At 38.6% G+C, this 22,677-nt stretch overlaps 1 protein-coding gene across 1 annotated transcript; it reads right to left on the reverse strand.

Annotated features, from left to right (window-relative positions):
• Positions 1–2,710: 2,710 nt before the first annotated feature.
• lmo4a (LIM domain only 4a) lies at positions 2,711–18,884 on the reverse strand. The gene is made up of 5 exons (XM_062988670.1): positions 18,803–18,884; positions 9,648–9,902; positions 5,769–5,865; positions 4,880–5,038; positions 2,711–3,452 (listed from the first exon to the last, which is right to left on the reverse strand). Exons 2-5 carry the CDS (start codon positions 9,893–9,895, stop codon positions 3,444–3,446), a joined length of 513 nt encoding a protein of 170 aa, XP_062844740.1. The 5' UTR covers positions 9,896–9,902; positions 18,803–18,884; the 3' UTR covers positions 2,711–3,443.
• Between the last annotated feature and the right edge of the window lie 3,793 nt (positions 18,885–22,677).

A 22,677-nucleotide genomic window follows, 5' to 3' on the forward strand; every position in this document is an offset into this window, starting at 1 on the left:
TGTGCGAAGGATTTAAAGTTGCCAGGCTGGGGATGAGTGTGAATACGAGAATAATAAAAAGACGATTTTATGATGAGGTTCCTAAAAGTGAAGTACCAAAGAGGTCAGGATGTCCAGGGTGAGTGTTTATTGTGAGCGTGTAATTGTGCTGTGCTTCACATCATGAAATATTCACACACATAGGCCGACAAATTAATGAAGCTGTTTGCCACAAAGACAGCAGCTTAAACCACTCGACTGTTGTGAATTTTTGAATGGAGGGTCTGTTTGCACCTCGGCCTTACATACTGGTGCACTATATGGTCAAAACTATGTGGGCACTTTTTTATAAGCTTGTTGGCCATCTAAGTCTAAAACTGTGAGCATTAATATTGAGTCTCTTCCTCTTTGCTGCTATAACAGCCTCTGCTCTTTTGAAAAAGCTTGCCACAAGAATTTGGACAGTGTCTGTGGAAATCTGTGCCTTTTAAGTTAAAAAGCATTTGTATTTGAGTTCGGGCACCTCATAATCAGTGATTTAACTCAAAAGTGCAAGCCTGGTTGAATCAAATGTTAATGTACTTTACAAAAGAGCCTTCATCTAACTGTTGCCACAAAGTTGGAACCATATAATCGATGTTATTTTAGTTTATATTATACACCGGTTAACAATGAATATGGCTAAACATGTAAATCTTATGGAGTAAAACAAATGCATTCAAAGTATTCTGGACATGGGGATGGTAAGTGGAAGCTCTGACATTTACTTTACTTCATTTTACAACTGCTGCTGTCAAATGTTCCCAAAAGTTTTAGATTATATTTATTTTATTATTTGGAATGTCTCATGATGTCAATCCTAAACCTGCTCTTATTAAACCAGTGATACTCATCACCCATGAAATTTTATTAAAATTAAAACAGGGCAGTCACTGCTCTCCTTCAAGAGTGTTCAGTCGGCCAACAGCAGCTGGAAAATAAACAGTGGTACCTTGTAACTTGACGTACCCTAAACTCGAACTCTGAAACTTCGACGAGAAATTTGTACCATTAAACTCGACGTAAACAATAAGAAAATAATAAAGAAGTAAAGGTAAAGTGCAGGTTTTATTGTATTTTTAATTGATTTTAAACTGTTTTCAATTGTATTTCTGTGTTTTTATATTATGTTTGTGTTATTTTCAGTGTATAAGTGTCAAAAACAACCCCATTATTTTACATTAGCCTAGAATATATGCACCATGGAACACATTAACAGAATTCCCAAACATCCTTATGAGTTGTTTGTTTGTTTGTTTATTAGGATTTTAATGTCATGTTCTACACTTTGGTTACATTCATGATAGGAACGGTAGTTACTCATTACACAAGACTGATTCATCAGTTCACAAGTTTAATATCAAACACAGTCATGGACAATTTTGTATCTCCAAGTCACCTCACTTGCATGTCTTTGGACTGTGGGAGGAAATCGGATCACCCGGAGTAAACCCACGCAGACACGGGGAGAACATGCAAACTCCACACAGAAAGGACCCGGACCGCCCCACCTGAGGATCGAACCCAGGACCTTCTTGCTGTGAGGCGACAGTGCTACCCACTGAGCCACCGTACGTCCTTATGGGGAAAAAATACCTTGAAACTCAACACCTTTAAACTCGACACCACTCTCAGAACCAACTGACGTTGAGTCTCAAGGTACCGCTGTATAGCAATATAAGGCCTTGTGTTGTCTCAGAAAGAATGTTAGCCCCCCATCTACCCAGCTTATATCCATTAAGCTATTAAAAAAGATCCAGCAGGCTGAAGAACTGGCAATAAAACCTAAAGGCAATTAGTCCACATTTTTACCCAGTGCAGATATAACACATTTCCTCTTTCACCTGGGTTCAGACAGAATTAGCCATGGGCTCACTGCTCATAGATAAGTCAGTAGATAGAGATAAAGTTTGAAGCAGATGTTTGGTTGTTATAAATAATATTTCAGTCTTCTAAATGTTTTCCATTAAGAAAACATCTGGCACGGTATTTGACCTAGCTCTGCACTTCTGAGCCTCAGCACTCAAAACAGAACTTGATTAATTTAAAAAGTCACAGCTGGCGTTTACCTCCCTGCCCAAAAACGCACACATTCAGACATAATGAGGTATGCTTGGAACCCATTTCAGTCTGAATAAACATTTTTTTTCGAATCATAAAATGAAATTAACACCTTGTGATTGGGGCCAAACGTAGCATTATAAAAAGAGAAGGATGTTTTAATCAGCTAATTCAATAAACAAGACATAGGGAGGTTAAAGCCAAAAAGCAATTAGAGAAACGCCATAGTGAGCAAAGTTCTCAAAGCTTAGCAATCAGCTCTATCTGAACGGAGGGTAAAAAGTGGGTGTAGAAGATTATAAAAGCCGTAGAAGGTGTGACGGAGGAAAAAGGCTGGATTATGTCGTTAGCTGTTAAAGCACGGTTAACAATGCAGCAGGAAAGAGAGAGGTCTCTTTTGCAAGCGTCAGATTAAAGTCAAATTAGTTCAAAAGAAAACAAAGGAGCAGAATGTGAGCCTGGAGCACATCGTGGTCTTAATTGCTTTCTGTAATGACTGAGGTTCAAGTGTTTGAATTCCATTCCTGAGGGTAATTGACCACGAGTTAGCCCACCTTACTCACGCCTCATGTACACAAACACTCCTGCCGCACTAGAGCCGAAAAAACTAATTAACAAAACCATGCATACTGGTTATAGTCATTTAATAAGTACTTTAACTATACAGATATATCACTTTTAATGCTCAGAAACACAAAATGTAGCAACTGAGCACACAATATGACAGCAAAGAAAAGAAATATATACATTTTGATTTCCCTCTACTTTGTTTGCTAATCATAAGCACATCAGGTCCACCTTCGGCAACATGAACTGCTATTAATGTGAAGTAGGCGATTGGCAGCAGTACAAAACAATCATAAGTTACGCAAAGAGTGTTACAGAGTACAAACCACAAAATATCTCGTCTCTTTCTGCATTTTCACTGGCGAGTCCAATGCACTGTACGGGCATCATACGCAAGATTACAGTCCAGAGTGTTGCAAAATGTCCACAACTTCTCCAAAATTCACCAAAATCAGACCTTAAAAACAGTATTGCAAACACGCCCCTTTTATCAGCATCATCTCCGGTTGGGGCTCCTCAAAAATCAGCGAGCTTCTCAAGCAGTCCAGAGTTTGAGCCATTCCATGGCCGCTCTTAATCCCAGTCCTCTCTGCTTTCCCATCTTAACCATATTATGTAGGGGGAAGAAGCTGTTCCAGCAAAACGAGTCTTTGAGAGTCTTTATTGAGAGAACGAATGGAAACCAGCGTCTCGGATGCGAGTGGATTTATTACAACAAGGAGATAAAGAGGGAGTGAGAAGGGAAGAGAGGAAGGACAAGGAGAAGGCACGCTGCGCTGTGGTAAGTCCTTGTCCCTTTAGCATACCTGAAGAGAAAGAAAGAGTTTTGGTGGACTTGTATGATTTACAGTTTAAGTTGTTTTAAACTTGAGACGTGTTGGAACTTGATGTGTTGAGATGCGTTGCGTTACTCCTGACAATAGTTGGCTACTGTGTTTCTGTAGTCCCCCACCAATGATCTTACAGATATAATAAATGTTACATCTACTGAGCCATACAATTAGACCTTGAACCAAGCACAAGTTGCAGTCAGACATTCACAGAAATGACCAGACCATATTCCTCATACATTCATGTATCACAACTAAATGGTCTATTAAAAGTCTGATAACAAAAACAGTGAATTCAAATTGATATATTTACAAAACTAGTAATGCACCAAGCAGCAAAACATCCATGTTCAGGATTCATTCTTGGGAAAATGACTCATAGAGCTGCCATAACCCTGTTACCCAGCAGCTAGGTTATTTACCATCTGGCTTTAGCACCAGTAACAAATACTGCTGCTAGTTCTTGATCTATTGTCAGGTTAGATTATAAAATTGCAAGCAATGGCAAGTTATGCAGATATGCAGATAACTTGCCAGCTACAGGCAATAACTTGCAGCCTTGTTAACGTTATTCAAACAGTCTAGAGGTTGGAAGCAACTCAAAATATGCAATTTGAGCCCAGGAACAAACCACTCCATAGTTTTTTGTTTTTTTTTACATATTTTTGGGAATTTTGATGATAAAAGGTCCACAAACCAAGATTCAAAGACCATGGAGAGTCTTGGCCACTTGAGCAAAAATACTGTAAAACATCTTCCTGTCAGGAGAACAGCGATGGTCATGGTCCTGTTACTATTATTTATGCTAAAGACCATGGAAAGATGTACGAAAATGCTATTATTTCTTTATATAAACAAATATTCTATATTTCTGTGTAGGACTGTAGGTTTAAACACTTTTTTGACACATTTTTTTATGGCATCTATATGTATATAAATGTATATTATGCTATAACAACTGTCTGCAAGGCTTTGGTCTTTAAAAATGTTCAGAATTTCTTCTGAAACTGCAAAACAGCATCAATGTGAAAATGCAATTTATCATGTAATAAATCTTATTTACTGGGACCAAGGGTATATTTCCATAGAACATCTGATTAAAACTACACAGCTTATACAGTATTTAACCCAAATGATGCCAAGTACTTTGACTTTAAAACCATTGAGCCTGTCTTGAACCAACCACGTTTAATTTGGGTCCATTATATACAGTATTTATATATATAATATTATATATTTTCATTTTTATGGCTGTGAGGTAGATTAAAACTGTTAATGTGTTGTCTTGTGTAAAAATTTCTTTCATGCTTTCAGGCAAGTGTACTTATTGTCTTTGCTTTGTGTATTTGTTTATTCTATCAGGATGTGCTTTATCGTACCCATTATCTTGAGTTCATTCTCACCTTCTGGTCATTTAGAAGAGGGTTGTTCTGCAGTGAGGTCAGGTGACTGCTGAGCATGCCTCCTCCAGGCCGGTCGTGCTCACAGAAGATAGTGCCGTTCACGTAGTGGAATCTGTCCCCAGGCACCAGGCGGTTCCGACATGTGGCACATGTGAAACACTGGAATGAAGAAGAACCGCTGTTTGAGCTATAGGGTTTATTAAAGCTTAATATATACTACATTAAATCTAATTTCAGCAAACAAATAAAACAAAGTGTCTACTTTCCAGAATCAATTACACTGATCAAATAAAATCAAGCAAATCTGTAGGCCTCCTTCGAGTAGATTTTAAATTATTTTTTTATTTATTAGGATTTTAACAGCATGTTTTACACACTTCATGACAGGACAGGTAGTTTTAATGTCAAACACAGTCATGGACAATTTTGTATATCCAATTCACCTCACTAGCACGTCTTTGTACTGTGGGGGGAAACCCACGCAGACATGGGGAGAACTTGCAAACTCCACACAGAAAGGACCAGGACCGCTTCACCTGGGAATCAAACCCAGGACCTACCCAAAGTAATGGTAGCTAGTTATTTAGTAAAAGCTTGTTTAGTTGTTTTATGAGGTCATTAGCTTTGATATTTAGCAAACCTGCTGCTAATGAGGTTAGATTATAAAATCGCAAGCATTGGAAATTTATCCAGCTAACTTGTCAGCCACTAACCTGCTGGCCACAGACAATAACCTACAGCTTCGTTAGCTGTGCTAGTAATGTTATTCAAAAACAATGTAGATGTTGGAAGCAACCAAAATATGCAACATGGATAAGCATAAAAACCAGCAAGCAAAAGTAAAGATGACAAAGAAAGTAGTCTCCATGATTTGCAATACTGGACTCACCTTCAGGTGATAGACGTTACCCTGCGCCCTCATCACCATCTCACTGGCTGGAATCGACTGACCACATGCACTACAAGCACCGCTGTGACCAAACAATCTGTAAACAGCAAACACAGCGGTTACAAAAACATCCTCACACAGAAAAAACTGAATTAACGAGTCAAGCTTACGAGTCATGAGTACAAGTAAGTGGAACAAATGAGTCAGCTTAAATGAACATACACAGTAATGCCACATGAAATGCCACATTATTTTTATTTTGAAGATTGGAATTTAGAGTAAACAGTCAAAGGTGCGGTTCAGGCTGGGTTTCTGCTAACAAATGGGGCCATAATTTGCATTTTGGAGCCTCACAAGCCTTAATGGCAGGGTACCAATGCCCTCCAGTCCCTGACTGCAGCCTATCAGCTAATGTGGAGTGGCAGTATAATTGGTGGCAGTGGGTGGGGGGTGGCTAAAGGGAGTCTCTGATCCACCCTTGGCTCCTAATTAGGGCGCATTCGGTTAGCCTGCTGCCTTGGCTTGAGGTTGTTATGGGCAATTTCGGGAGAACACTCGAAACGAGTTCAAGCTCCTGACAAGCTGGGAGGGAAAAGAACAGACATTTGTGCTCTTACTTACTTATAGAAGGGCAAAAAGAAAACACAGTATTGCACTAATACACTTACAGAACAGGCTAGTTAAACTCTCCGGACTTTGTGGTAGATATGCTAGCTTAAAGTAGTGCTAACATTTCAGTCATAATGTATTTCTTCATGTATAGAGCTAGACTGACCAAGTTTGCTTGTAGGGCTACTTTTCAGTCTCCTAGCAATTAGCACAACTTCATGTTAATCCAGCTAATACTTGAGCTGCTAGCATTGTACACATGCCGACAGTATGTCACCAGCTCAAAGCGCGTGTAGTCACCACTTCCTGTAGTCCCCCCAGCTTATTTTACAAAAGTGTTTCTTCTACTCTGGAAGCTTATCCACAACCTGTTCTCATTTTCATCCTCCCTCCCTGCTATCACTATCCTGGCACTGTACTGAGACGCAGTAATGAATTTTTGATCTTAATCCAAACAGTAATTTAATAGGGGGAGGTAGAAAGTAGCGTAGTTCGTCCTAATTAATGCTCCCTTCTTTTATCGGACCTCAGGCTCCGTGCCGCACCATTTGGCGACGAGACATTGCCCTTTTGATCAGCTACGGTACTTAATACATATTTTATACGCTGCGGATTGAGTATGCTTTACAACGTGCATGCAGCTGTCCTCAAACCAAGTCAGGTGAGTTGGGAGAATGAGATGGTGTCCCAAACACGGACTTAATACAAAACGTGCAAAAGCCTTCAGAAGAAAAATGTCTTTATTTGTCATATATACAGACTTATTTGGAAGCTGGGGTCAGAGCGCAGGGTCAGCCATCGTACGGCACCCCTGGAGCAGAGAGGGTTAAGGGCCTTGCTCAAGGGCCCAACAGTGGCTGCATGGCAGAGCTGGGATTCGAACTCTCAACCTTTCAGTTAATAGCCCAAAGCTCTACCCACTAAGCTACCACTGTGTTACTGGTAACACAAGATTCAGCAGTTCAAGTTTTTAATATCAAACACAGTCGTGGACAATTTTGTATCTCCAGTTCACCTCACTTGCACGTCTTCATACTGTGGGAGGAAACCGGAGCTCTTGGAGGAAACACACACAGATACAGGGAGAACATGCAAACTACACAGAAAGGACCCGGACCACTTCACCTGGGAATCAAACCCAGGACCTTCTTGCTGTGAGGCGAGCCAGCATGCCACCCCATGAATAGGTTGCAAGTAAGTAATTGTGGTCAAACTAATACAGGCCAGTTGTTACATATACTGTTAATACATCGGAGATTCTTATTAAAGTTATTTAACGAAGTTATATCATCATTTATATTTATCATAAATATTACTGTGCCTTAGAATATCTGTACCATGCAAATAAACTACTTCATGTGATAAAATCTGGACTTCAGAATTAGGTGAATGTTTTGGTCTCTACATTGCAGACAGAGCATTCTCTAATAAAGAAAGCACAGCAATCATTTACTTTATTAAAGTTAAAAAGGGTTGAAAGGACTGTATTGAAGTCCAAAAGTCTTTCCAAGCAAAACTCTGCGCCTCTGCGGTATTGCTATGGCTGAAAACGAAGCTGCCTCACTTGGTTTGTGACCCTTGTGGATAAATGCTTTGTTTGTTTTTCAATAAGGGCTTGATTTCCATCTTAATCTCAGGCTAATTATGACTTAGCATCTCCATCAGGGTCTGGCGTTAAGACACCGGCGCCAGCCCGATGTTATCTACAGCGTTAAAGCTCGTTTTTGAAGGTCTGCATGACTCTTTACCCTTGAGACGGAGTGTGACCTGGCAACACCGAGTTTGGGCACTATACCATCCGTGTGGTGATGCCAAGCATTCTCAGCACATTTGGCACTGGCTAGGTAGCACGGGCACCGGTGCTGTGCCGTCACGAGCCAACGCACCACCGCACACTTCCAAACAAGTAGAGGTCAGTTTCAAAGCACCTCATAACTGCAAACAAATTTAATCTCTTCACCTCAGAGACTTGGCGTAATATAGACAAATCAGTCAGGGCCAAAAGTACCAAGTCACCAGTATAATCAAGCCAAAACTTCAATTAGTCGACTGAAAACACAACAGTTTGGGATTTGAAAAAGGAAAGAGGAGGTCAAATTTTTTGAACCGCAATAAAATTTTGGAGCTTAGAACCCATTTCCACTCAGTCCCTGATTTGGCGGTTAAAAGGAATGCCATTTAACATGCCTCAAGCTAAACAGGCCTTGACATTTCGAGAAAGGTTTAAAAGTCAGTCGTAATGGCAGAGAAACACATGAAAGGCGTGTGGGAGGCCTGTGAGGGATGTGGCTGCACCCAGTCCCATGTTCCACACACCCACATAGTTCCTGTCATGACTGAGGTTATTTTATATTTTCTTGTTCAGGCTACTGTATGCACACACAGCTTGTTTCCCAACAGGACAATAAGCTACAGATGGCTCTGGAAGGACCTCGCTCCTCAGCGTGGGGCAACACGGACGGCCGAGTCAGCCGTTCTGCTGAACATATGCATGCAATCACGCTTATGAGGTCTGATTTTAAAAACAAAAATTAAAACCTACCGATCCTAAATGGAACAGAAAGTTTTGAGTTCAGGAGGGTAAAAGTGCACTTTAGAAAGTAATCAGACTTCAGACAGATGGTACATAAACCAGAAAATAGTCAATCTGCCTGTAAAAAGTAGATAAAAATCAGGATCTGACTTAATAATCATTCATTCTATGTTGCATTATACAACTTTAGACTTATCAGACATTAAGGTCGTAGACATATATAAATAAATATGTAAAATAATAAATAAATCTTAGGTTGTATCTATAGATCCCTATTTATTAAGCACTTGTGTGTAAAAACACATGCACGCTTTATTACACCAGCAAACAATTGGAAAGCTGACTTAGAATTATGACTTCTAGAGAAACAATGCGCTACATAACAATGTGCTTGCTTTTATTTATTTGCAATTTGGGCGTTTCTATAACTGGTTATATAGAAAGTACTACGTCCCACATTTTTCGGTCAATGTTTTATATCACCTTTGTGGTGGTTTACATGGGAAACATGTAGTTAACCAGGTTTGCTATCGAACCCTTAGGATGAATTTGCATTATCATGACCACCAATAATATCCAGTGTGTCTTCACTGAATGAGACACTTCAAAAATGTATGAAAATCCTTTGTTATAGCTACAAAGATGCGACCATCTCTATATTAAGTGTTCAATAATCTTTTAAATTTGTGATCCACAGAACAAACCCACTGGTTTGTCTCCGATCGTCCCTGGCGTACCTGATGTAGTCGTTCCTGCAGAGGATCATGCCCCCTTTGCTGTAGCAGGTGGTGCCGATCTCGCCCAGCTGCGCCTGGCAGCACGAGCACTTCAGGCAGCGCGTGTGCCAATAGCGCTCCATGGAGAAGAGCAAGAACCGGTCGGAAATCCGACCGCCACATCCGGCGCATGACCGGACCATTCCACCCGCGCCTGCTCCTCCGCCCGTCACGGCCACGGCCGACGACTCCACACGGCTGTTCACCATCACGGCGCTGGAGAGAGAAAGAGGACGGATGAGTGAAGGGGATTCTCACATTCTCAAACATTTATTAACATCTAATGAGTACCCAAGAACCGTTAGCATTAACAAGACCATCTCATAGCTACTGAATATACCTCAGAGTACACTTCGGTCCATCATAAAAAGAGAAAGAAACTCACTACTGCTACAGCCACACTGCCCAAGTCAGGGCACCCCTTTAAACATAGGTAGTATTTATGCATTTATCAGGGTTTTAACTTCATGTTTTTTACACAAGATTCATAAGTATTTTATGTCATGGACAATTTTGTATCTCCAGTTCACCTCACTTGCATGTCTTTGGACTGTGGGAGGAAACTGGAGCTTCTGGAGGAAACCTACACAGACATGAGGAGAACATGCAAACTCCACACAGAAAGGACCCGGACCGTTCCATCTGGTAATAGAACCCAGGACCTTCTTGCCACCGTGCCACCAATATGGCAGGAATATGATACAGGAATGCTTTGTAGCAGCAAGGACTGGCAGTCTGGTTAGGATTAATGAAAGAAACTGATGGTGACCAGTACAGAGTGATCTTATATAGACCTGCTTCCCTCTGCCTGAAATGTTAAACTGGAGTCCTTCTTTTTGTTCTTCAGTTAGACAATGACCCAAAGTCCTGATCATACCACACAACTATTTTGTTAAGACCCAGTGGTATCCAGCTAACTTGGTAGAACTTGGAGCAATTTTGTAAAAATGGGTCGAAATTGCTCCATCATGTGCAGAACTTTCAAAAAGACCTCTGGCTGTAATTGCTGCCAAAGATGGTTTAATGAAGTGCTAAATAAGAGTAATAGATACTTGCCAAAATCAGGGGTTTTATATAGCTACTTAAAAACATGTGTCTGCCTTATAAAGCTCATAGTCAAATAAATACAAATTCCATGCAGTCATAATTATTTGCATTATAAAGTTCGAGGGTAAATAAGGCCTGTGTTTCCTTTTTATCAAATGCAAGAATGTAAATGTTGAAACAATAAGTGCATGTTATGGATTAAATGTCAAATCTCTAATTTGGTATTTGAAGAAATTCTAAATTGAATTAAGTAGCGTCCTTTCATCACTTGATTCGGTTTGCTTTAATCACTGTGCTGACTAATCCTGAGCATTCTGGGACACAAACCATGGGACATGCAAGACATAATTCATAAACAAGCGGCGATGAAAAAAGCACGGCTAACCAGAGCTGACTGGCCTGCTGCTATACGCAGTCATAAAATCTCATCGTAATGGGTCTAAATCAAACTTAAGGTCAGACTAACAGAGCTCTGATTGCCTGGTTTATTTATGGGCTCGGATTCATCTCAGAAAGCCTACCAGGCAAAAGTTCACGTCAGTCTGAGAACATTTTACAGAAAAACACAATTTCCCTCAGGGTCTAACTGAACTCCATCAACCGAACAATATCACTTTAGGCCTGTAATAAATATCCATTAGTCATAATGTAATACATTCAAAATACATTCCTACAAAATAAGGTTACACGAGTGCTTTAATAAGCATGATGAAAAACAACAAAAATATGTTTGTGTAATGTCATGTAACAGTGTCCAGCTGAGACCGAGAGCTCTTGACGTGATTAATTCATATCTGGAGCTCATTTCCAGAAGGCAGAAGATGACAGGAGCTTTTCAAGGTTGTTTATGATGGAACAGACAGGGTTCTGGGTTCAAACAGCAACAACAAGAACCAGATGAGCAACAATCAAATTTTATATACTTATATACTGTCTTGAGTTTGGTCTGTATTATTCTCGTTTAAAAAGCAGATATATTCTATTCTATACTGCAGGCTTTTGGATGAGGTTGCAACAGGACTTCATTAGGATAGAAAACCTTCAGTGCAAACAATGACGCGGTGCACGGGCAGAAGTATACGACGGATCGCTGAACCGCTCTGCTGAGAGAGCTCTGAATGGGCGAACGCATTTGAATTGCTACACAGTACTGCAGATCCTATGTAGATATGAAATAATTTTAAGTTAGTTTGCTGATACTTAATATAATACTTTTTATATTTGTTGGCCCACATAAGTAGGCACCGATTATATAATACAAGGTGCCTAACAAGGCATTATGCAACAGGTTCCTGTGCAGAGCCAACACCCAGTTAGCTTACAGCAAAGAGAAAAGATCATGTTATAAACGTAACATTATACTTGTCACGTTAAAAAGAAGGAAATAATTCCAGCATTGTGGGCTTGAATACTCCCTTCAAACTCTAGCCAAAGTAATAGAATAAGTAATAGATAAGACATCAGATATTAGCCAAAATAGCCAACATTAAGTATAAAAAGTGACAAGACAGGAATTAGAGTAAATGTGAGATTTAGGTTATAATTACAATTTAATTGCTTTGTCAAAATGTTTGGTAAAATATATAATCGTTCATAAATATTTAAGATTTATTTAAGACACCTGCATATTAATTGGGCTTCAAATTTAATCTACATTCATTTCATCATAGCAATAGTGCAACTGATGTGTTGTGTAAACAATGGACGAAAGGATTACCTCCAGCCAACTGACCCTATTAAGACGTTAAAAAATCCAATACTGCAATACAATATACAGTATGATGTTTGCCATAACACCAACCCTACTGTTCAATCAAAAAAAGCCTGAGTAAACACTAAAGCTCCAAGATCAACAGGTTCTACACAACAGCAAGCAGCTCTGATGCAAAACAAGAGGAAGAGCTAGGCTTAGCACTTATCTCCAGCTCCTGCACATGTCGCTTCCTCTCTCTGTTCTCCTAAAACAAAGGTCAACCAGCAGCAGACGGAGATGCTAACGTGAGGTCGGAGGCCATGACTGAGCTTCTCTGATTAGAGTGGGTCAAGCAGGGGTCAGCCGGTGACAGAAAGCAACAGGAAGGCAGCGTGCATCCTGCTCCAAAACAACACTAACCTCACTTTCAAGTCATCATTCTCTGGTCAGGCTCACGCTGGGCGCACGGTGGCAGCCGGCCACATGCTTTCCCACGGAGTCATTAACACACGCGCGTAAACACTTTCAAAAATAATCATTGTGCACGACTTGTCAGTCTTCCTGAACGTTTCCTGTCTTTCACAATACAAAAGTCTTAACTGGCAGTCCTGGGATAAAACCGATAACCTTACCCAGAACGACTGGCATCATCTCCGTCCATTTTCATAAACTTCAGGTTTTAAAAAATCTTATGAACGAAACAACTCTGAACGCGTCAGCCTCTGTTTTTGCTCCTTCACTTTCGACAGCTAAAACTGGCTAAACAGGTCTGATATCCCCGCAGGCTACGCTAGTACTTCCTCAGCAAATGGGCCAACACGTTCCAATATCCTAAAGCTGACATGAAGCTACATGCCTGCGGTTCCTGCTGGAGAGCTGGCGAGCGGCCCGTTAGTACTAATTTAAACACCCTAGACTCTAAGGTTTAATATACTGGGGATAAGATTAGTGGGATAATATAATGTTACATTGACTTTTATCTAGTGTTTTAGAAATATTTACGAAATAAGGGACAGTAAACCTTATTACTCTTATTATAATAGAGTATTCTTTATGCAAAACCTGCAATATATAGTATAAGTCCAGTAATCAGCAATAGTGCAGAACTGTACATGTAATTTTAAATTTCACACATTATTAATAAAGTAAAAGTAAAAAAAATCACCTTAAGTTCTAGCTATCTGACACAAACATTTATTAAATTATATAAATATATAATTTGCCTCACAGCAAGAAGGTCCTGGGTTTGATTCCGAGGTGGAGCGTTCTAGGTCCTTTCTGTGTGGAGTTTGCATGTTCTACCCGTGTCTGAGTGGGTTTCCTCCGGGAGCTCCGGTTTCCTCCCACAGTCCAAAGACATACAAGTGAGGTGAATTGGAACTGATGAAACTACTGGTTCTGTCATGAATGTAACCAAAGTGTGTAAAACATGACGTTAAAATCCTAAAAAACAATAATATTTAAGTATATTCACCCCGTGTCATTTTAATGTAGACCTTCCTATGCCACCTAATTAATAGTAATTAGCTGTATGTATATTTGCGACCGAAGTAGTTATTTTTCAAAACCCACTGAATTTTTGAAGAATTAAATTTTATGTTTACAATAATTCAGTCACAGGAAATGAATCATTAACATTTTAGGACTGGCATTACATACATTTTCCTACCAAGTAAGTATAAACTTTCAAGTTCAAGTTATTTATATAAAAAAAAACATAGAGAATAACATTTAGTCCAGACGTCCAGTAATAAGATCTATAGGATGGCGGGGTTTGATTCTATCTATCTGTGTTTTTAATGTATTTATTCAGAGGTTGTACATTGTACATCACCCTGTAAGTGATAAATAAGTCTTGGTTTGATCGCATTGCTTTGATCTATCAGAATAATCACTCATTTCTACCCGTCCTAAATTCAGCCTTTATAAACTGCATCCCTACACAAGCATTTCTATAAATTAATTCCTGACATAAACAGGACATGCTTTAACACCCTTCCTCCAAACAAAGGAAGCGCTCTGTCACTCACCCACACCTGCCTGCACCATTCAAAAGCAGCTCACCAAATAACTTTTGCCCGCAGTTAATTTCATGAGAATGCAAATCCTCCTGCTTTTTTAATCATCCCTCTGCCACAGACCTGACAGACTGAGAGACAATGCTCACCGATGGGACCCTGGGGGAATAACACCCGCCGCCGCTTCAATACAGAACAATTATATTATTCCTCTGAGAACTTAGGTAAGCTAATCCCCCCGTCTGAAAAAATGCTAGCCAACAAACAATTTCTCAAGCTACGGGGCTCAAAATAGTGGCTTATCAACACCTTCGCAGAAGTTTGCACAGCTTCATAGTTTAGTCACTGAAGCGAAAAAATCCAGAAAGCTCCAGCATGCAAAAAAAAGTGGGTTTAATGGGTCTTAAGAGTTGTGGGGACTGTGATTAACATGCAATATAAGTCATTTAAGTTCAGGATTGATTTGAACAAAGCCTAAGTTTAAAGTTAAAGGTGGAATTAAAGACTTTAGAAGAAACTTATTCAGCAACATTTAGTCTGTCTGGGTTTAAAGGTGCACTGGCTGCTGTTTGATTGTCCTAAGATAAACTCAATGAAAGAGAATTGTTCAAAACTATTTATTTTTGTTAGTTTGTCAGACTGAGAAACAGCTTCTGCAAAACACAGAGACACGCTGACATGATCCCATTTTTTACTGCATACAAATAAAAACATGACAGACTTCCTTGATAAAATGATACCATGGCTGCAAGGAAAAACACAATCTACTGCTGTAGTTTATCTTTTAAACTCCGGAGCCAAAAATTTATGCACCTTCAAACTACATTCAAATCATGTAATACTATTTTAAGCAACTGCCCATAATATCATTAATGGAATACGAGATCTAATACTTTTACATACTTTGTACAACAGTTAAGCATTTTTTTCTGGTTTCAGTTGAATATTAGCTAAAAACCATGAATGCAAAACATGTGCTGCCTTCATTTGCATGTTTACGTGTTTACAGGCTCGTAATAATTCACTTAAATGTCTCTTTTAGTACAAACAAAATGCTAGTGCTGCATTCATGTGTTATCGGAATTACTGCAATACAGGGTTTTGAAGTTGTAATTATATTTACAATGTTTAAGCTTCCTTCATGTGCTACAAACATTGCAACTGAACATTTGTTTAAGGCATGAGTATAAACAGAACTTAATCACTCTCCTCATTTTATCATCCTGAAATTAGAATGAAAATTATCATGATTATAATTACAAATTTTAATATTCTATCATCTAAGATGTAAACACAAATTTTGTGTTTGCAATTATGACTTCAGGTCATAACTTTAGGTCACAAACACAAATTTTGGTGCAACTTTTACGTGCTATTGCACCTACAGTTTATACAAGGTTTTGACTTCACAATATAACATCAACAACCAAGTAAGGACAAGCAAGTTGTTCGCAGGGATTATTTTAACACAATTAACTTTAAGTGGTCACTGATCAGTCCTGTGAAATTGATTTACAGCTCAAACCGTTATTATAATAGTGGAAATTCAAAAGACACTATCTATTTCTAGTCTATCACACCTAGACTGATGAATTGCACATGCTGCAAATATGCAATGATTTTGCAGACAATTATAATTGCTTTTATTACTGTGCTAATTGTCTTTACTGAACATTTTTACATCATTTCAGTTCCATATAAATTACTATGTGTATTCGTATCTCTCTCCTTTAAAACACTACACATGACCTAATGAGCAAAATCAGGTGTCTGCAAGCTAAAACCTGCTTCGCTTTAATTGCCAAGCACTGAACTGTTTGTATAAAATACCAGGCTGTGTGGAGTAAACCTGGAGGTTATCTAAATACCAGGTGCCTCAGTAACCTGTTAAATCAGCAAGATTAGGACTCGACCCTAACCAGGAATCATAATACAGTAGTTCAATTTAGAACTACCTTCTACATACTCAACAATTAGAACCTTAAAGTCTTAGGGTTTTAAAGAAAACAATGAGGTTTTGTGTAATCAAGTCTTATTTTTAAAAGACAAACAAAAGATTTGTCCTTTAATTGTAAACTGGTAATCAAAAATCATTCTGAATTATCTATTTAAAAAAATGAAGGTGGAGTGTACCACAACAATCAATTTAAATAGGAGCTTTAAATAAATAAACACAGCAGATGGAAAATTATCAATTTATTACTTGTACATTTTTAGATATTACTACACCATTGTGCTATTTAGTGGGTAGAATAAAGTTTGGGACAAAGCCCTTTATAGATTTAGAGATTTAAAGACGTGCATTGAAGAAGTTCAAGTCATCAGCTGAGTGTAAAATAAGTTCAACAACTACCTTTAGAATAAGTAAACAGTTTTTTGGCCAGTCATGTATGTGCGACAAATCAAGTCTAAACAAATACAATATATAGGACTATTTTATTTGAACAATTATAGACCAATTTAAAGATGTGCAAATGGCAAAATGAGTGGCACTAATTACAATTAATAAGGCCGGATGCTAAACGCAATACTACGTCTCCAGCCTATAAATAGCAGCAAATTGCGGATGAGAAATGACCAGAGCTTGTTGTAACTAAGGCGCTTCAGTAATATATCCTCCCGTTTTAATAATGCACTCTGGGGCCATAAGTGCAACCTTCACTGTTTCATTACAACTGTTCTCTGTCTTTCACTCCTAAAATTAACACTCCAGCAACTGTTGCAACTCCCAACGTGCAAATACAGACACAAACTGAATCTGAGCTGCAGAAGTAGAACTGTCTTCAACTTAAAAGTGAACTTCAAGATGCATTATGGACAAGTGGGCACCATGGTGGGACAGCTGGTAGAAAAGTCCTAAAGACCGGAACTGAACTGAAGATCTTTACTGTCACCGTCTGTAAGAAGCTTGTTCACATTACTCCTTCCCATACAAAAACATGCAGAAAATGAATTGGCTACTCTCAACTGCCTCTTGGATTATAGTGAGTGACAGTAAATGGGTGAGTTTGTAAGGCTTGATGATTGAGAATACACATGCAGTTGTTCTATCATCATGAGCCGAGAGAAGACAGAAGCCTCTGTAACAGCTTTTTTCTGTCCATCTGATCAGCAACAAACTTCAGTCAAGCTTTAAGGTGCCAATTACGGAGCAGATGTTTCCTTACAACACTGCCAGTCCCAAGCCCGGATTGTAGAGTGTAGACTGTAGAGTTTCAGTTGTAGGTGAGAATACAACCTTATTTTTGTAAATGCAACTAATATATATGATTGTATGCAAAAGTCTTGCTACCCCAGGTCAAATTCTGTGTTCTGTTGTTTTCCATAAACCACAATGAATGTTTTATTAGTATGTCATGTGTTCAATTCAGCAAACATTGAGTGTTTTACATAACAAATATTTTTTACAAGCAAAATGGACAAACCAGTATGACCAGTGTGCATAAAACCAGTGTGCATTCAAAATCCAAAGTGACTTTAAACTAACATGAGGAGGATAATCAAGCTATTGATTCAAGTTCCATCCTAGAAGCCAAATGCATACATACAACAAGGAAACAGACTCAACTCCACTCCACATAACTCCAAGGTTTTTAGGACATTTGCCAATGTCAGTGTAAGTTCCCTTAGGTCTACTTTGGTTTTCTATCATCTCTTACAAACATGGCAGTGGATGGACTGACTATAATTACGACATATGCATACCTATAGACTGCCCCTAACTTTATACACTGAACTGTGATCAATAAATAAAAATGCAGACCCTCTTCTTTTTATATTTAACTTTTAGCATTAAGAAACACTAATCTAATCAAATGTTCAGTCTGCAAAATGTTATAAAGTTCTGCAGATTATTATGCAAAAAAAAAACGTTAAAAACAGTTGAATCTTGTATAACATTTCAGTTCTCACAGAGTCATTTTTGTTTCCTTATTATGGAATTCTACACAAAACATTTGCTGTAGCTGTACTGTGATACGTGGAGTATTTTAGGCAAGTTATTTTTAAGTGTATTATTACTAGTAGTAGTATTTGTAACCCATAAACTGACTATTATTATCTAAGGTATGTCGATACCTTTTAAGACGGTCCCTAAATTCCAAACTCCACTGTCTCTTAAATTAAGAGGAAGTTGAAGAAAAGATGTGCAAACTGTTGTTTTATTTTTCTTTCTATTCAGTATCCACAAAGCATGTCGGAAATATAAAAGATCCAAGTGAAAGGGAGTTTTAATTCAGGTTTTCAGCAGCAGAAATAGTGCAGTAAACTGAGCAATGAAACATTTTCTAAATTATGACCAGAAATCTCTTTTGGAAACAACTTCGAAACAAATTGCATGTTGTAAATGATGGACTTACCTTTAATTTCAGATGAAAGATCCAATGGGATGTAAAAACTGCGCACAAAGGTAAAGCGCGTTAAATCAGATGTGCGACTTTTTTTTTAAACGCAGCGTTAAATAATCCGAGAAGTCGCTTCAGTTCAATTCTCCTCCTTTAGCGATCTGATCCACTACTGACAAACTCATACTAACGTCTGCTTGTTTAACAACAGAACCCGAGAGATTATAAATGTAACTAAAGAACAGTTATAACACCACAGGAACGCGGAATGAAATGTGGCGCTCAGCGACATGCGCTTTAATGAGACCGACAGAAGCGCTTTTTAAGACCCTCCTCTTGTGACGTCACAGAGACCCATCCAACGAGCGACTGGGGGCAGTGAAGAGCGGCACCAGACTCTGACAGGATGATGGATGTGTGTTTGAGCAACTTTTACCTACTCCAGGCTAATTTAGATGATCCACAATCACCGGCGCACAGCGACAGTTTAATAAGTGGCGCAGTTTCGGCGGAGCGGCGCTGCGTCAGAGCGCACCGACCAACTGTCTCCTCTCTTTCTTCAGCACGCTGTTCAGTTCAAGTCCCGCAGTCTGCCAAACACCCGCATACACCCTCACTCATATAGTTCAACAGCTGCCAAAGCAAGAGGCTTTTAAGTGCAGCTGTAAAGCGAAAATTGCACCTCCATCGACATCTGTGAACATCTGGCCAGACTGGTGATTCAATTACTGCTTCGCTTTAACTAACGCCAAAACTGCCTGGTTTACACTGATTTACGGTGCTGGCCCGAGTCTCTCACAACACATCAGTTCTATTTACATGTGAAGTGCATCCACACTGTAAACATATCATTAAAATATATATCTTATATATATGTCGATCTCTCTCATTGCTTTACAATGTCTCCCTTCATTAATTAAACAGACTTTGCTTGTTATTAATAACTCATATTTTATATTCCCATAAATGTACACATTTATGTTCCTGCTATTAAAGGAAACATTTATAGTAGGGAATTTTAATAAAGGAAATGGCTGTGTAATTCCAGGTCTATAAAATACATTATTTCATTTCAAATCTATCCATAATAAGCCAGGAAATATCTGGACTAATAACAACATGTCAATCAATCAGATTAAAAACTCAACTCCAAAGAATCAGTGTTACAGTATAAACCAGGAGGTGCCTGATTAATCAATTAAAATGTTTAGCTGGGTTTCTTAATCTGATAATATGAACACAACAAGATCACTGGCCTTTTTTCATAAAGGGTATTAAAGGATAAATATGCCATTTTAACTGGCACAACACAGATCTCTTTCTGGTATGAAATAGTGGTATAAAAAAGTGTGACCTTTCATTTTCTGTTACTTGATTTAATCTTAATCTTAAAATATCTCTTATTTTCTAGATTTTTTTATTTCTAGATGACTTAACTGCAGGAGAGATATACATCACAATTTTATTAGTTGGAAAATACATTATATAAACCATGCATCTTTTCCACATTGATTGTAATCAGTATGATAATTAGTATCATCACTAAACATACATTCAGAATTAAAAACTGTATACTGATGAAGACAGGAAACTTAAAATATTTTAAATCTATTTAGTATAACATGCATTATACAACAATGCCTCAGTTAACTACTAAAGGTCAAACTGTAGTTTACTTGTTATCTGAGGTAACATTAGCTATAGCTAATTAGCTGTAGGCGTGTTTCATTTTTTCAATAAATCAGTTCAATCAATTCGATTAAGCAATTAAAAGATCACGTTTATCTGTTCTGTTACAACAGATTTATGTTACAATGTTTGCATAAACACCCATTTTATTAGGAACACTTGTTCACCTGCTTAATTAAGTAACTGTTATGCTATGGTGCATGGGACATGGGTCAGAAGATTAAGTTAACATTCACATAAAAACAGAATGGGAGTAAATGTGATTAAAATGATTTAAAATGTAGCATGAAATTTTTCATTTTAGACTCTTTATAGCTGATGCTGAAACTGTTACATGTAACTTTATTCTTAAGGTTTTCTTAAATACTTGGAGAAATCACATTAATTTATGCAGTTTTTATCTTGCTCATCCCAAAAAAAAAAGAAATATAAAATAATGGTACCTATGGGTTACTATGGCATTATTAGTGCCTACTAAAACTAAGCATAATTCAGAAAAAAAAAACTGATCTTTAACCCCCTAAACTTTATGTTTACAAAGATGGTCTCTGGAATTGTACTAAAAGGTTGGAGCAAAGTTTGATGGTGGAGGATGTTAGGTGTTACAATGAGTTGGGTCTGTAGACTCATCATAGCATCTGGAAACAGCGTGATCTGTGTTCAGCGTGATCCACAATGTGTGCCAGTGCGGTTGCTCATTTTGTGTTTTCTAGTGAAATAACCGGCCAGTATTTGGTGTCAGTTAAGGTTAAAGGTCTTGGTGATGTATGGTAAGATGTGGTCATGTGTGACGTGCTCAACTACTATGTGGAAATGGAATTTCAACTGTAGCTGCAGCCTCTAGTGTCATCTAGTGCTCAAATACTGAAGGTGCGTAATATAAGCCAACCAAACATTATAGGGACAAGCAACATGTAAACTGTAGTCTTTTTATCTCATGTTTAACTTATATATATTCAGAATCTCTGTAACCCATCCCCCCAATTAACATATAGTGTCAAAAAACACAGCCACAAATTCACAACAACAACATCAACAACAATAACAAACAAAGCCTTAGGTCATGTTATAGTTTGGTACTATGATATGAGGCATATTATGATATTATATATTTTTTGGCTGCCAAAATATTCCCCATATTTAGGGGTTGCCAAAGGGGATCATTTTAGTCCGCATACTTGAAATGGCACAGTTTTAACACAAGATATACTTCCCTAGATATACTTCCCCTTCACATTTTTGTCCGGGCTTGTGATTGGCGCTAAGACCGCACTGACTGGTGAACCTCCCAATGGCTAGGCTGTTTGGCCAGACAGAAGCAGCACTTTCATTAACCTTTTATTAGTTGTTATGATTGCTCACAATAATACCTCTAATGTGATTCTAATTAATCTAATCTAAAACTCATGAGTTCTGTTTCCTAATCATGCCAGGCCTGGTGGCAGCTGACCTGATCTGCCCCAAGTGAAATCTCTCACCATCCCATCATTTCCATTTAGATCAGCATGCTTTCTAATGCATCACCAGCTGAGAGGACAGGGGTTTCTGTGTGGTCACATCAGCTCCCACAAGTGTTTCACTCTGCTGGGACAATAGTGTCACTTTCAAAGAGAGGAAACGGGATGAAAGTATTGTGTAATTATATTTAAATCCATGTCTCCCATACAAAGGCTTCAAGGAACCCCCCCCCCCCCCCCCCCTTTTCCCCAACACACACACACACACACACACACACACACAGAGCTCCAGGCTTAATCCGAATAGCCTAGTCTTTGATGAGTCTGGGAGCCCCCTACTATCTCTATTAAATATGCCCCCATGCCCACACACACCCATCCACACTCCTCCTCCCACCTTCTCCTAAACCCCACAGTGGTCTATTGTCTCACACAGTCCCATACCTTTGCATAAGATAGGATAGGAAATAGACTAAAAAGAAGAGCTAAACAAGGCCCACTGGACAGTGCAGACAGTGTGAAAGTGTCTCAGCAAGTGATGGGACAAGAAAGAAGACAAAAAGGAATATAAAAAGAAAACAAAATCCTAGCAGCAGTACTGGTTCCTGCCACTGCTGATCAGATGAGGAGGAGGAATTCAATCCATACGATTTTTGCATTCTTAAATAGATTAAACTCCAGTCTGCCTAGACATACCTAAGTAAAATCTCTTTATAAAGTTTTGAGTTACTTTTTGATTTAATG

The sequence above is a fragment of the Trichomycterus rosablanca genome, chromosome 26 (assembly GCF_030014385.1).
Source record: "Trichomycterus rosablanca isolate fTriRos1 chromosome 26, fTriRos1.hap1, whole genome shotgun sequence".
Taxonomy (NCBI): Eukaryota; Metazoa; Chordata; class Actinopteri; order Siluriformes; family Trichomycteridae; genus Trichomycterus; species Trichomycterus rosablanca.